Raw genomic sequence first — 16,039 nt, 5'->3', positions numbered from 1 at the left:
ATTGGTGTTAATAAATTGGTCATTCATATAGCATGTCATTGATTGCCATCTTTCGAATCAAAAAATTAATAAGATATCATCATGGCCATCGGTGTAAGAAGATTAAAGGTTGACTTTGTTTTGTATGATATGAGGATCATATCAAGCCCTAAATGACAGAAAAATATTTTAGAAATTTTGACTCCATCATGCTAGTAGAGCAGGTCTTGCTTACACCTTGGGGCATTGTGTTGCATGCGTAGCTCGGCTTAATATACTCATAAGCTCATCAGAGAGATAAAATATGGTCTTTTGGAAAGAAGAGAGAGGGAAGGGAACATGACTCTTGTTGTTTTGAGAAATTATCCACAACGCTCAGATTTAAAAACTTCAAGTTGATAGGAAGATACTAGGTTGCCATGCCATCAAAATTTAGACATATATGTTAAATTATGTTAACTTCTTGATGCCTATTCTTTTCTTTATCAAGTGCTTTAGCCAACTCGTGAATTACGAGGGGCCACCTGCAATCTCTAGACCTTGAAATACAATCTACGTGGCCGTGAATGGTGGCTAAATGAAGTGGTAACAAGATAAATTTATTTCGACACAATCAGAAGGCTATTAACGATGCTACTTAACGTAGTGGAGGTAGGAAATGACATGGTTAAGGATATTCGCATAGATATCGTCATGGACATACACATGGCATGATGGATGTGGGCATAGAGGTGGGTAATCTTTTAGGGCATGGCAATGGTTGCGATAACTTGTTCGTATAATAGATCATGTATTTATATGTTTTGAGGTAGAGTTGTTTGCCTACTTAGTTCTACTTACCCCATGATCACGTAAATAATATAATGCAGCTTGCTGAAGAATGGAAGAATATGTTTCTAAGCATATCGATATTTAAAATCATTGATTTTCTAAAAATATTGATATTTTAATGAAAAAATTCATGTTTGGCATATTCTTCTATTTTGTCTCGTATTTTTATTAGGCAGTTCAAATCTTGCTAGTAAAATTCTTAGTAGTTTTATTAAAGATCTATATTTAAATACCATCTTCACCATAGTTTAGAGGTTAAGGATATTTAAAGGCATTACATTAAAAAAAAAAGAAAATACAATTGTCTGCAAATTTTCTATACACACAAATGCATCCACCAATATGCCCCCCCATGCATTTGAGTTATACTTTTTATCAGCCAATATGTTGAGCAACTTACTTCACATGGGGGACAAAAAGAAGTCTTATACACTCATGATATCATTAGTTGATATTCTCATCATTTATCGACAAATTCATTGGACAACCATCGCAACCAAAAATTAATATGCTTACCAATAGTGCATGTGATAATATGCTGCCTTCTCATTGACACCGCACTAGTTATTTGCTCATCGGAATGCTTGCCAACACACTTGGCAAAGCTTAGGCAAAGAAAAACTTTTTAGGGTTGTTTTAATCTGGCAAGAAAATGAAGTTTGTTTCGAAGACCTTCTTTGCCTCACATCTCATTGAAAAGCATAATTTGTTTTGTAAACTTGACTCTTCTATAAAAGTCACTTGATATTTGTAAAATTAGCTCCATTAAATTGAAAGAGAGCCCTTTACTCACTATTTTTTCCTAACTCCTAAGAACATTCTGAGCCTTTTGTATAAAAGGATGGTTTCTTCTTCCATCACCAAATAAGTCTCTCCTCTTCACTTTGAGAGCCACTCCATATTTCTTTTCCCTATGTGTATATACCCACAAACTCCTTGGTATGGGCCCCATGCATCTCTGCCCCTTTCATCTCCACCTCCATGTACTATATAGTTTCTGAAAAAATACTAACCAACTCAAAGGATATGTGCCCCTCTTCCTTCTTATATTTATGCATTCTTTTAACTTACAAATAAATATCTTCATCCGAACTCTAAATCAAAGAAAGGAAGAATCACATTATATTAAATCTGAAGTATATTCATCAAAATAACTCCAAACAAATTGATCGTCGATATCACACAAAGAGAAGAGCACTTATTTAAAACCTTAAGTCTTCCATAACAAGTCAAAGATCATGACACCTTCAGGGATTGTATTGGTGGAAACCTTCATAAAAAAAGACCTCCTCCATCAAGAGTTAATTTCCTTTATAAAAGCCCTTTTCCTATGTATAATCTTTGTGAGCCCATAGCAAAGTCGTTGTAATCCTTGAAGGAATCACTAAGAAAAGCTTCACCAGTAGCAAAATCTAGCACAGCTACATCTAGATGAGCCAACTTCAGCAAGAACGCCCTAAAATTAGCTTTAGGCCCCACATATGGTCCACTTTATCAAAGAGTGGATCCAATTGGCTCTCTTTTGGCACTCAATTGTCCCCCCTTGGACCCACATAATCTTTTGCGTTGAAGAGTGTGAGCCATCCAAGTTCCTTGCTGCATTCAAAATGCCCCTCATGTTAACTATTAATATTCCCCAAAGCACTGTCTAATGGTCCTAATGGGAACCATCATAACAAGAGTATACCCCTCAAGCCACCTGAACGAGTCAATTGTCTCTGTAATTATCTTTGCAAGCGAATCAAACTCACCTCACTACTTGGCCAATCCCTAAAACATGGCATGAGCTTAGCTCAAGCTATCCACTCAGCAAATTAGCCCAAGTTGGTCACAAATAGCTCAGTTTATTTACAGCCAAACTTAATACAGATTCTTATAGTATCTGTTATCCTCTAAATGGCATCAAGGCATCCTTCCAAATGTTCGCCGTCTCCTGAATGATATCGAAGGAGAGAAGCAAATGTCGGAAGGCACACAGAAGAAAGAGCAAACATTAGAATGCAAGTGTATATGCTGCCATGGAGTCTGATAAGGTGTATCTTTTTATTATTCTCATATTCAATACAATTGCTAAACCATCTAAGATCTCTTCTTAATTTGCCATTATATCTCGAACTTTTACGCTTTTAGGGTAAGGAATCTTTAATTCCAGGGTGCCTTCTCTAAATAGCAAGGAACAAATTCCAAGGGATCTTGTGACCCTAGGTTTTTCTTTCTATTTGCCTACAGACCATGCAAGGTATCAGTACTGTTTTATAGGTGATGTTTCATGGAAGCTTGAGGAGGTCCTTGGTTCATCCCTGCTTTCCCAAGAAAATGGTCCCTCCCAGACATTTCATTTAGTATACACCATTTGTATTGAGAGACTCCACCATCATCACTCTCTCCCATCCAATGCTGGCTGTGGTCCCATAATTTCATAAGAGGTGGTCTCAATCCTCCCACCAGAAATGGGGGCTGGTGAATACTCATGCAGTAAATATGAATGCTCCTTCCATTGGATTTTGATAAAAATTATAAAACAATAGCTCATCACAATTGTGTGTATTGGTCCTCTTCTTAAAGCCTAAATAATCCAAGAAGCTCTCAAAAAAATGTGAAGGTGAAGGGAGGAGCTATTATGGTGACCATATGGAGTTGATTAAAGAATGGTTTGAAGTGAAGGCAGGGCCACATTTGTTAATAATAAGGAGGGAGGGTAGGAAAGATTGTAATGGGTGGGATTGGCAATTAAAAGTAAACTAAGTGTTGATTTGTCACATTAAGGGGCATGCTGGCATGGAATTTATCTAGGTACCTATGTATCTTATGATAATAGAAAATTTTAAGACTTCCATTCCACCTGCAACATGGGGTTTCTAGTTTTTTTATAATCTTCTATGCTTTCTTTTTCATTAAAAGACAAACAAGCTTCTGAACCACTGAGAGAAGAAATGCATAAACTACTGGTAGGAGGGGCCATCCAGAGGACACTATATGATGAAAGAAAGAATGAAATATTAAGTCTAACATGTGAGGAGAGACACGGACCATGTGATAGATCAATAGACTGAGCTTCAAAATAAGCCCACCAATCATAAATAATTTAGTGGTCTAGGTGTGGGTCTTTTATAACAAGAGCAAATTTGAATGCCGGATCACAACCCTTATATTGGGATAGGACCATCAGCTGAGGTGCCATGCATCACACGCAACCTTGCTTACTGGAACTCATGGTCGTTCCATCGAAATCTGTTGCATTAATCATTTGGATGATGTGCTCCGGAAAACCTCATTCCTCCACCATATTCAATGTACACCAACACTACAAATATTATAAACTTAAAAAAATAAAACATAAAAGAAAATTACAACAAACACATACATGATACCAATAATGACAGAGAAACCTACCTAAATCACAAGAAGATTTGGTGAATGAAGCATGTATAATAAAGAAAGATTGCTTCGCCTCGGCAGGAAACAATTTGATTTTGATGTAAATTACTATCATACTGAGACATGAAAGAAAGGGACAAATGCTTCACATGAAAGTTCAAAATCTCTGAAAGATTGTAGGACCAACTTTAGCCTGCTGAGTATTATACTTCGAACTTAAACAGACCTAAAATCTTTACTGAAGTGCGAGTAGTTTTTTCCAACAATCCTAATTTATCAAGTTTGTTATCTCCAGAGCCATGGTAACCATGATCCACCTTACAACTTTCATGTTAAACTGTACTAAGAATGAGACACCATCTTTATAAATGACCCGCAGCATTTGAAGCAATTTCTGACAACATATTACCAAAGTGGTTCAGATTTTGATGGACCAAACAAGAAAGAGTAATGCATAGTGTAAAATGCAGGACATCGATTTGTTGACCAAAACAAGACGAAGATTTCAATGGTCAAAAGATTTTATCTCCAGTATCACAAAGAAAAATTTTGCTTGATATGAAAACCACATACAGATGCTTCGGTGCACCTAATATATTGTAAGAGAAATTGCAAGGTAGAAGGAAATAAACATCAGGAGAAGAACATGCCTTAAAAATATCCAAGGAGCTTGTGAATTGGAGGACAGGAAATCACACTAAAGATAGATCGGTATAATAAATGTTTCATCTTGGTCCTTTGCCTGATCACCACCCACTTAATAGTCAAGCATAGCCTTACCCCCGTCATCTAAAGGTTGGTATTAAAAGGTCAGTATTGTCATGTAGCAGATTAGAACCAGCAGAAAATGAAACACAGTCACCAACATCAACAGGCATAAACATGATGAAGCAATCATAACACCAAACAAGAATAGCTTTCTCACACAAACAGCATTTTCAGGCAACTTCTAACTCTTTCAGGACCACAACAGCAGCATTCACTTTGAGAATAATTCTAGACACTTGACACAACAACCAAGTGATAAATTCCGTATGCAGCGACAGCACCATTCCATTCTATGTTGGAATTTTTCAGAAAGATTACTTTTCCTTGAGTTCTTCCAAAGGTTTCTGCTCCGAATAATGGAAGAACATAGACCAAAGGAAATACCATTTTATGCTAACAACATTTCAAATTGTCAGGGCAAGGAATGCTATGATAGTCAACCATAAATTTCATCTGCACCGACTCAGCCTAGTTCATGTGCAAGACATAAGAATCCAAAGTTGCTGATTTCACAGAAGCAGTCTCTGCTAGCAAACTGATAGTACTCAGAACGCAAGGGAGAAAAAAAAGGAAAGAATTATGCATATGTTTTGTTTGCATGGTTGTACAGGCATTCGGATAAACAAGGGAAGAATTATGCAAATCCCAATAACATATATATCTAAACACAAAACCACGTATTATAAAATTAATTTTTTCTTAGTGAAAATAATGGTAAATTTGAGAAATATAGGTGGTCCTTTTCTACCATCAGTATGATTTATATCATGAGCCATCGTGATCGTGGAGTAGATACAGATAATGACACAATGATGTAGTTCTCTGTTTACCTACCAATGTAATGCAACAACTATGATTCTAGATGAAACTGAAATGAGCAGTAGAATCACAAAAGAATGCACAGTGAGCGCAGATTATAGAAAGTTATCCCATGCAGCATCCACAATTTGCAAGTTAATTCAAGTTTTTCTACGATGTTAAACTCCTTGGCCAATTGTTATCCTTCCGGTCAAGTGTACATCCACATTAAGCAGAAGCAAGAACTGCTTCTCAGATACATAACACACCATAAACATTACTACGCAAATAACAAGAAGGTGAAACTAAAACTGTACCAGACCACCCAGTCTGTTGAATTGCATCTAAAACCACATGGCAATCGAGTAAAGAGCAATTACAGGAAAGGCAGCACCGAATCCGACAACAAAACAGGTTGCCACCATAGAAGATCCACAAGTTGCAATTGGTCTAGGAGTGAGATATAATGAGACTAATTGGAGTTTGATGACATGCCTGTGAGAAGGGAGCTCCTTCAGCACCTCCAAGCTGACACCGAGACAAGCTCCCCTCGCTGCCAGCAGAGGGAGAGCGACGCCTGGCGCTTCTCCACATGGAATCCCCTCACCTGCACCCTCTTCAGGAGGCACTCGGCCTGCGTCTCGGTAAAGTTGCTGAACTGCACCGGCACGAAGCTGGCCGAGGCGAAGAGTGCCCGCCAGGGGAGCATCTTGTCGGCAGTCCGGTGGCGGCCCAGCACGGCATTCTCAATCCTCGGCTGCACCAGGAAGCGCTCGATCTTGTTGGCCACCTCCAGGTCGGTGCCCGCCGCATCGATGGAGTCCAGGAGGATGGTGCAGGACTGGAAAGCATGCGCGAAGTGGCGGGCGAAGGGCAGGTCGCTGCGGTCGCCGCCGTGGTCGACGGAGATGACAATCTTCGGAGAGAGCTGCCTGACGAGGCGGAGGAGGGTCGGGGCGGGCGGGTGGACAGCGGAGCCGATGGGGAGGTGGACGGCAATGGCTTCGTCGACGCTGCTGGAGGATAGGCTGAGGAGCAGCGAGGGGTCGAAGGGGTCCAGGCTGAGGACATTGAATTCGAAGGGGATGTTGAGGTTGGCGGCGAAGTGGGAGAGGTTCTCGCAGGTGAGGTGGAGCTCGAGGGGGTGGTGGGAGCGGCAGGAGGCGAAAGCTGTGATTTTTAAGAAAGGGGAGGAGGCGCCGGCGGCGGTGCAGCGGCGCTGGGAGAGCTCCTGCATGAAGGCGGACCACTGGCCGCCGACGCCGATGTCGAAGTCAACAACGTGGATTCGGGGGGCGGTGCCGAGCTCCTCGAGGAGGGCCTGGACGGAGGTGAAGTTGGTGAACTGGAGGACAGGGGAGACGTCGGAGAAGGCCTTGACGGTGCCGAGCTTGAGGACGACGTCGAGAGGGGTGGCGAGAGGGTACGGAGGGGGAAGGGGGTGCGGAGCGTCGGTGGAGGTGAGGAGTTGGAGGGCCTCCTTGAAGTAGAAGACGGAGCGGAGGAGGGGCTTCCCCATGGGGGAGGATAGCTGGTGATTGAGCCGCGCCAATATCCCACGGGCGCTAACGGTGTTCCCGGCCTCGACAAGCTCCGCTGCCCTGAAGAGCTGCTCCGCCGCCGCCTCGCCACCGGAGGCCACCTTAGGGTACTGCTGGAGGTACAAAGGAGCGACATTAAGCGGTGGGAAGGCCTGCGGCTGGGGCTGCACGCGTCGGAGGAAGAAGTCGGGGCCGGCTGAGTCGGAGAAGGGGGGCTTCGGGGCCATCTGATCGACGGAGAGGGGGTGGTGGCGCTTTGGCTGGGGCGGGAGAAGGTGGGCCGGCGGCTGGGCGTCGAATTGGGGGAGGGGGAGGAAGAACGCCGGGTTCTGAGGTGCCTGGGATTGCTGGTACTGGCTTACGAGGAGGCTCGGGCCGAAGAGGGGCGGCTTCTCCTCCACGGGCTCCTGGTAGAAGACGCCCGGCGGCAGCGAGAGCGGCAGAGAAAGGCTATTCGCCGGCGCCGGAGGGAAGACAGTAGAGTTCGGCGGGTTCGCGACCCCAAAGGTTGGAGCTTTGACGACGCTGCTGCTCCTGCTGCTACTGGGGCCGAACACACCGGCGGAGGTAACAGAAGATGCCAATGGAGAAGGATTGGAGGCGGAGATCGAGGCCGCCGCTCCCCCGCCGCCGAGACTGCCGATGGGGTCAAGGCGGAAGCCTGGATCGACGGGGCCGAAGGCGCCACCAGCAGTGCCGCCTCCGTCGAGCTCCGGTGGGGGAATCTGGTGGTGCTTGAGCCCGGTGGGGTCGTCAATGTCGCCCATGAGCCACCGGAGGAACGTCTGCTCCTGCCCGGGGGAGGCGGCGGATTCGGAGAACATCACCTCCCAATCCTCCACAGCGCCGAGGCCAACGCCGCCGCACTTATCGCCGCCGCCCTCAAGGGAAGCGGCTGGGAAGGCCTGGAGTTCCGCCGCCCACTCCTCCTTCCGGGCCTCCTCCGCCGAAGGGTTGGCGGCGGAGACGGACGCGGCGGTGGCAGGCCATTTGCGGGGACCGGGGTTTTCAGAGACCGCCGCCACGCCGGCGGTGTCGGAGGAAGCGCCGCCGCCTCCCAGAGAGGAAGACAGGGTGGAGGTGGACGTTGGAGGGCTCGGGCTCCTTCTATTATCCAGAACCGACCGAGGCTCCAACCGCTCCGGCAGTCCCTTCCGCCGCTTATTGTTCCCACAACCGCCGCCGCTGCCCCAAAAGAGGCTCTTTTCCTCTTCCCCTTCTATTAAGACTTCCAAGCCCCCCTCCTCTTGGAGACTAAAGGGCATCCCCCTCATCTAATACCTCTCCCACCACATACAAAGCCCCTCTAGCCCCCAACTCACAACTCCTACCACCTTCTTCTCTCCTCTCTCTCTCTCTCTCTCTCCCTCCCCCTCCCCTTTGAGTTGGTTTTTGAGAATAGTACTTTGGCTTTATATTTTGGGGATTTGTTTTGTTTGTATGTGTCCAACTACAGGAAGGTAATAGTTATTTGTAGTGGGATTAATGCATTCCTACAATCTCACAGGGCACTTCTCCATCTCCTTCTTCTTCTCTCTCCTATATTTTCCTCATCTTCTCTTCCCCTCCTCTCCTCTTCTCTGGTTTCCTTTTGTCCTCTCCTTTCCCCTGGATGGGTTGATGGAGTTGAAGCAACAGAAGAGGTGCAGGCGTGGAAGCAGTACCCTCGTCTCTCTCTCTCTCTCTCTCTCTCTCTGGAGCTATGGATGTATGGATGCGTGCAACATAAAAAAGTAGTAAAGTGCTTCCCTCCCCTCCTCTCCTTCCCTCCCCTCTTCCACTCTCTCTCTACAACGTTGTCACATTTTTTTTATCTATTTTAAATAATTATTTAGTTTTTAGAATCAATAGTTAATCTTCTTTTCTTCCGCGAGTGTATCCATCTTTCTCCAAAGCCTTCTTTTTATAATTATCCATCTTTCCCCTCTTCCACTCTCTCTCTACAACGTTGTCACATTTTTTTTATCTATTTTAAATAATTATTTAGTTTTTAGAATCAATAGTTAATCTTCTTTTCTTCCGCGAGTGTATCCATCTTTCTCCAAAGCCTTCTTTTTTTTCTTCCCCCTTAGTTTTTAACTAATATATATTAAATTAAATTATTTTAATTTTTATTGCACTTCCTTTCTTTTGCTTTCAAATTTTTAATCTATTTTTATGTTTTTCTTTACCTATCTCTCAAGTTTTAGTTAACGTCCAAAAACAAAAGAGAAAGATCCAGCCGAAAAATCATCATCATATTTAGTTTCTTCCTATCCTGACTAAAATACCCCCATCTGTCTCCCATCCCTCACGTGACGACATCCTACTCCGGGGTCATTTTCGACATTTAACACATAAACCGCTTTTACCCAGCTTTTGGAATTAAATGCGCCCGATATTTGGCCGATACGATAATTCCTCCTCATTTTCTACTATTTTTTATATCCGAATGACCAATTTACCCTGTACGACTTGCCCCTCCGTATCAGAGGTATCTTGGTCATTCTCCAATGAAGGGGAGGTACGGGTCTAGCGATTTGACGGCCCTGATCTAAGGATACAGCGGGGACCGAGCTCTTGGGCCTCTAGCTGTTGACCGCCTTTCCAGGTCGTCGTGTAGCGCGCCGATCGAGGCCGTCCGTTCCCTGCGGGCCCAACCAATCTCAGGCTGCTAACGGCCAATGGGGTTCGAGATTGAGAGGGACAGTTCATCGGTCGGACGGAAGGCGCCCCGTCCTCGGGCTTATCTCCCTAACGAACGGCCCTGATCTCCCCGCAGGTACGCCGGGGAGCATGGTGTCCAGCCCCCTATGGGCCCCACGAGCGACAGCGGACAGTCGTCGCTCCGCGGCCTGCTTTTTTTTTTTTCTCCGACCCATTTGACCGAACTGCCCCTACTCGAATATCCTATTTCCATCTTTACTCTAAACGTGGTTAACCTTGTAATTAGACCCTACCACGATTTCCTGGCGCGAACTTTGATGCCGCGAAATCTTGCCATTAATACTACATAATTACCCTGTACTAATGTGAAATTAATTCGAAACTAGTTTCGTTAATTATGAATTAAGTATTAAGTAGTTCGAAATGTTTAAATATAAGCCGCCAGAGTTGGCAGTTAACAACAGTTTATTAACTGTAGAGAGAGAAAGTAATAGTAATTGTTTAAATGTCGAGGTGGAGAAGAAACAAATCTAGCATACACTGAGTTTGATTGGACAAATGCATGCTACCATAAGTAAAAAGAGCCCATAGGTTTAGACATATTCACGAAAATGCCATCGGCAATCTAAAGTAGATTAGCTCCTAATTAAATCCACTGTTTGATCCAGGACCGTTGGATTGGTGGGGCCATGGAGACCACAGCATCTGATGCAAATTGATTAGTGGTAATCTTGGTGTTAGATTAGATACAGTGTCCTTAGGTTAAGGTTTGATGGGGCCCGCAGGGGCAATTATGAGAGGGGACACCGGGGACTTTTGAGTGATGGGTCTTGTCAATGGTGTGGGGTTTGTCTCTGGGGGCTCAACCCTGTGGGCTTTTTGAACCGGATGGGTCTCATGTCTCTAATCCCAAGCCTTCGGCTTTTGAAATTGATTGCTCCTTTCGACTGTTAGCCTGGTTTCTCTGCCGCATTGTCTTGCATCTAGAAGATAAGAAATCAAACCGAAATTACTAATAATAACGCTGGGTAAGGTTAGAGTAAAACACTATATAATTAGAAAAGATTTAAATGTACTTACAAAACGCTTAAGAATATGTAACCTTGAAAGAAAGTTTATTGTCTATGTAATTGATGTTAAGGTAGCACGTAAATTTTGAGGGCATTGATATTAATTGTAAGGATCTGTGTGGACGTATGTTTATTCTCACATCGGTTATTCACTAGTTAGATTTTGAATACTTATACTGGATTAAGAAACTTAAATAATATTTTTCGACTAAATTTTTTGGATAAGATGCTGAGTTGTTATAGTTATATTAACTCAGTGAAATTGAATTATGATTTCAACTAAAATCGAAGATGAATTTTTTGAGCTGAATCAATGAGTTTTGATTTAAGTGATATGGCTCGCATATAATGAAGAATTTATTTAGTACCTAAGTCTTGGTGGCAGATTCTTTTTTTTTTCCTTTCTTTTTTTTTGGCTATGTAGATTTCATCACTCTCTACACCTTGTTATTCTTTTGCTTGTTTTTTGAGCCTTGGATATAATTCTGTCCAAGTGATGAACTTCAGCACTTCTTTGTCATTATTTTTCTGCAATCATCTCTGTTTGGCTTCTCTTTTGCACACCAAATCATGGATAAACTTGATGGAATTTAGTCTTTTGTTGCATCTCGTTGGCCCCCGTACATCTCGTGAATGGTTGTTGGAGGCCTACAACAATTTTATTAGCTTCCTAATCCATTAATTTTGTTTTGAAAGTTTGGAGTGGTTCTCTTTCTCTCTGCACACCACATACAGTGGCAGGGAGGAAGACAAAGGAGGTGGCACAAAACAAAGGAAAGAGAAGGGGCACGTTGGGCATGAACCAGCCAAACATGGGGGTGTTCCCTTGCCCATGCCAAAAGAGAGGATTGGGGGTTTTGTGTGTTGAAGGGAAAGGGGGACAAGCTCAGGGCCGGTGGAATTGTTTAGGGAAACCATGATTTGGATTTATCAGAAAGTTTGGCTTTGTTTATCCCAACCACCATGTGATGGCTAACCAGCCCTCCCTCTCCCATCTCATGAACTGGAAAGTGACCCACATCCCCCCCATCTCTCCAATGTAATCTTTCTGAATACATGAAATCCCTCCCATCTCTGTAACGTAATCTTCTCGAATAGATGAAATTTTTAGTTGGATCAGATCCACCACGGACCAACAAGCACAAACACTTACGTATTGCTCTCTTTTTCTACCCGTTCCTTTTTTTGTTGGTCTTTGTGCATGTTGGTTCGTTGTTAGATTGGTCCACCATTGAGCTGGTGGACCTAGTCCAACCAATAATTTCTCCTCGGAAAGAGACCTATTTTGTTTTTCTTTCTCAACTTTCTTTCGTATTGTCTAAACTTTGTTGGCTCGAAAGGGAGGATTTTTTCCTCTCATCCAAGGACTTCCCTACAACCCCAAGCAACATAGATTCAAAAAAGATGGCAATCTCCTCTTGCCTATCTTTGTTTGTATCCAATTAATGGTTCCCCACACCAGAGATGGGGGGAGGGGGAAAAGAAACATAATAGGACTTGAGTCCTTCTCATGCAGGAAATATCTTCCTAGTTTGCTTATTTGTGGAAGCAATTAATGATTCCTAGTGCATAATCAAATTAAGACATGGTATGACCATACATACATACATATGTATATGTACATAGGTAAGGTATATATACATATGCGAGGGAAGCAAATATATGTATAGTTCATCAGAAATTAAAACTGGGGGTGCATTCTGATACCGGTTTTCAGCTCAAGATTCCAAGGAGGTGCATGAACTGTAGTCTAATATATGTGCATTTTTTGTTACTATCTAATTACAAATGGATGCAAGTGGATCAGCTACATGTACATCCAAGAAGGCTAGGTTGTAATGCTAGGAAGAATGACGACCGATCAAGACAACATCTACCGAATAAAAGTTTAATGACTAATCGATCATATCAATCACCCTCCCAATACAACATAGGTTAGACCTAGTCGAGCCTAACTAAAGACACGTATCGAGCCTTTAATTACCGGCCTGCCAAGTATATAATTTTTACAGACCTTACGCATTGTTTGAAAAATTATATACTTAAACAAGAAGTGAAGGTAAGAGTGATGCATGATTAAAGATGATATCCCAAATCCGATCGAAAAGGGAGATATTAACCATGATAGTTTCTAAATAATTGTGAAGGATGTTTCATGAAGCCTACTCAAGTAGATGAGATAAAGCATGTCGGTTATGATCTTAATCCATTATGCAGTGGTGCTTGTGGGAGAACTTTGCTGCCCTCCTATCATGATCATACTTCTCAATGTCGACCCACCTATCAATTACGATAGGGACACCGGCATTGAACCCCTCCACCCCCAAGCTTTCACTCGAGTTCATAATTAACAATGACCTGCAATAGATCACTGAGTCATAAAATATTGCCAGAACTATTAGCCAAATCGACGCATAATTAAACTGACATGAAAATATAATATGTTAATGACCGCCGACATCTTAATAGGAAGATGTATAGATAGCAAACTTTCAACGAATCCATCATTTACAACTACTCCAAACAGAATAATCAAACTTAAAATAGTTTTACAGCAAATGTGAAGTAGATATCAGAATGCTTGCCTGGGGACAGTTTTTCTTGAAAAAACAACATACTTTAATTGTCACCTTCTATATTCAATAGAGGAAACATGACACCTATGTGTATAGGAAATACACATGTGATTTCTAAGCTAAACTTCTATTGTATACATGAAGCATTTTTAGTTAGAATATAATATCATTTGGCAAGCAACTTGGAGCTATAAGCTCACCATTTTTTTTCTCTTCTTTTCTTTGTTAGAGGGGCATTGAGATGTTGTCGGTGCTTTTAATTTTAGATCTCATATAAGTGGTTAAAGGGGTAGTAGTAGGTATAATTCTCGAATATCTAAGCTTAAACTTGTTGATGCTTCCCTCACATTTTTTTTCTTCAGATATTCTTCCTTTTCGGCAGAAGCTAAGGCCAACCACTCTTAATATTTGATTACCAAATATATAGTATTATGTTTTTTCCTGCTCAATATATTAAGTTTGTATGGAGTGACAAAGGAATGCGTTTTAATCTCCATGAGCTCATTACTAATTCCTTGTCATTAGATCTAATTATACTTGAAAACTATTAAAATAAAATTACTTTGCAATGTATTCATGGCACAGGTACATCTCATTTTGTATTTGTTTGTAGAGGTCTCTGTATGTCACCATATCAATCCTATGATACAAGCATTGGCACAGGCTAGGAAGCCTAGTATTAAGCAAGAAATTAAATTAATCATGGAAGTAAGAAAGCAGATATAATTTTGTAAATCTAAAGATAAAAACCATCTAGGGATAAACAGTAGCTTATCTTGCTGCTAAAGGCCCTCGCTGTCGCCGGAAATCCACCAAAGCTCCATTGAAATGACCACAAGCCATCGAAATCCACTAGGAAACCGCCATTGTTCCTCGGAATCCACCAGAGTTTGTGTAAATCCACCATAAAAAGAAAATTTCGAGAGCAACCATGTGTTCATATGTAGTCTAGAGACAATAACTTTCATCAATGGATGAAAACTAAGAACATGTAGGGTATTTATAGGCTCTAGAACCTCTTACATTATTAAGGACGATTGGGTGCCATAGAGTTCAATTAGGACTTGAATAACTTGCAAACTAAGTATCTGGTACAAATTCTCTACCTTAGAAGCCTTCTAGATGCCAAATATAATCTAACATCTGATTTTGGTCTGACGGCATATTAACTATCGTTGAAAACCTTCTAGTTTAATTAGGACTTGAATTGTGATGGTTTTGGGGCTTTGGATTCCTATATATGACGACGACGACGATACCTTGCCATCAAAAAATGTGGCCCTGGATTGTGCTGATATTGCTTCAGTGTTTTATTAATATTTTTCTCATCCAAGCTCCAGCTAAAGTGATATAAGTGGTGCTGAAAAACTTATTCAATAATATCAGACATAATGAAAGTTTTGATCAAGGTGAAATTATCATTTGGAATAACTAATACATACTTTAATGAAGGAAACTACCATGTCACCATATGTAGTATGAGCACTCACTCTTCCCCTAATAAAGTAACTCCTAAAGGATTGGTGAGATACTATGCGTAAGCTAAACATGCATTGGAGAAAAGTGTAGTGAAACATAGAGATAGAAGAATCATTGTTTTCTATCACAGTTGCAGTGTTAGTTCCCCTGTTACAATGCTTATTCATTACTCCATGCTTACTATATGACAAGGCAGACCTCAACATTTGAAATTGAAGAATTTCTTAGAGTTCTTTTAACCATTGGAGAGTACTTTCAAATTTTAATATCATATTGTATACAATCATTTAAGGTGACTTCTCTGCTAGACTGCTCTGATGAAGGTCTTAGCGAATTATGCATGAACTTCCTCTTGACCTTCCATGGATTCTAAACTCTTCTGATGCAACATCAAAAACTCTAATCTTGCTCTACTCTTCTTTGTCGATCTTGAGTTCGAGCATTCTGCTAGAAGAGCTTGCTTAGGTATAATTATTACCCATTTACATTTGGTGCTGCATTATGATAAGATATTCTTGTCCTAAGCAAGAACCAGATTTAACAAGTCAGCAAATTTTTAACAACACTTATAAATATTTGTGTTGATGTTGCACCAAATGGGTAAACAAGTCCAATTTGCTGAGAACAAAATATTTGTGTTTGGAAAAAACTACCATTGGTAGTCCATATGCATTTCCAATATTCATGGAGCCCTCAAATGGAACAGCAGTTTAATTCAAGACAGTAACATATTAGAAAGAGATTCATGTCTGTGGATTTGACGGAACCTATTTAGTCTATCTATATGATAACAATGACCATAATGCTGCGGTGGTTTCGATTCACTACCAGAAATTTAAATTAGTAGACCTTTCAATTATCAATAAAGACACGAATAAACAACTCCATTCCAAAGGAAAACATGAAAAACTGATGGCCTATGATGCATGTTAAATTACGAACTTCCCGACACCTGTTTCGCAAGAAAACTACA

General features: G+C 41.7%; 1 protein-coding gene across 1 annotated transcript; it reads right to left on the bottom strand.

Annotated features, from left to right (window-relative positions):
• Window positions 1–5,920: 5,920 nt before the first annotated feature.
• On the bottom strand, window positions 5,921–9,061 carry LOC103710711 (uncharacterized). Its single transcript, XM_026806097.4, has one exon. The coding sequence runs from the start codon at window positions 8,567–8,569 to the stop codon at window positions 6,269–6,271; it is 2,301 nt and encodes a 766-aa protein (XP_026661898.4). The 5' UTR covers window positions 8,570–9,061; the 3' UTR covers window positions 5,921–6,268.
• Between the last annotated feature and the right edge of the window lie 6,978 nt (window positions 9,062–16,039).

Source organism: Phoenix dactylifera, chromosome 10 (assembly GCF_051530095.1).
Source record: "Phoenix dactylifera cultivar Ajwa chromosome 10, Ajwa_hap1_PhDact_Kaust_v1.1, whole genome shotgun sequence".
Classification (NCBI taxonomy): Eukaryota; Viridiplantae; Streptophyta; class Magnoliopsida; order Arecales; family Arecaceae; genus Phoenix; species Phoenix dactylifera.
The sequence above is the reverse complement of the archived record's forward strand: the minus strand, read 5'-3'. Positions and strand labels throughout refer to the sequence as shown.

What these genes read in the sequence shown, in the direction of transcription:
- LOC103710711 (XM_026806097.4), bottom strand. Translation starts at nt 8,569, where the DNA reads ATGAGGGGGATGCCCTTTAGTCTCCAAGAGGAGGGGGGCTTGGAAGTC.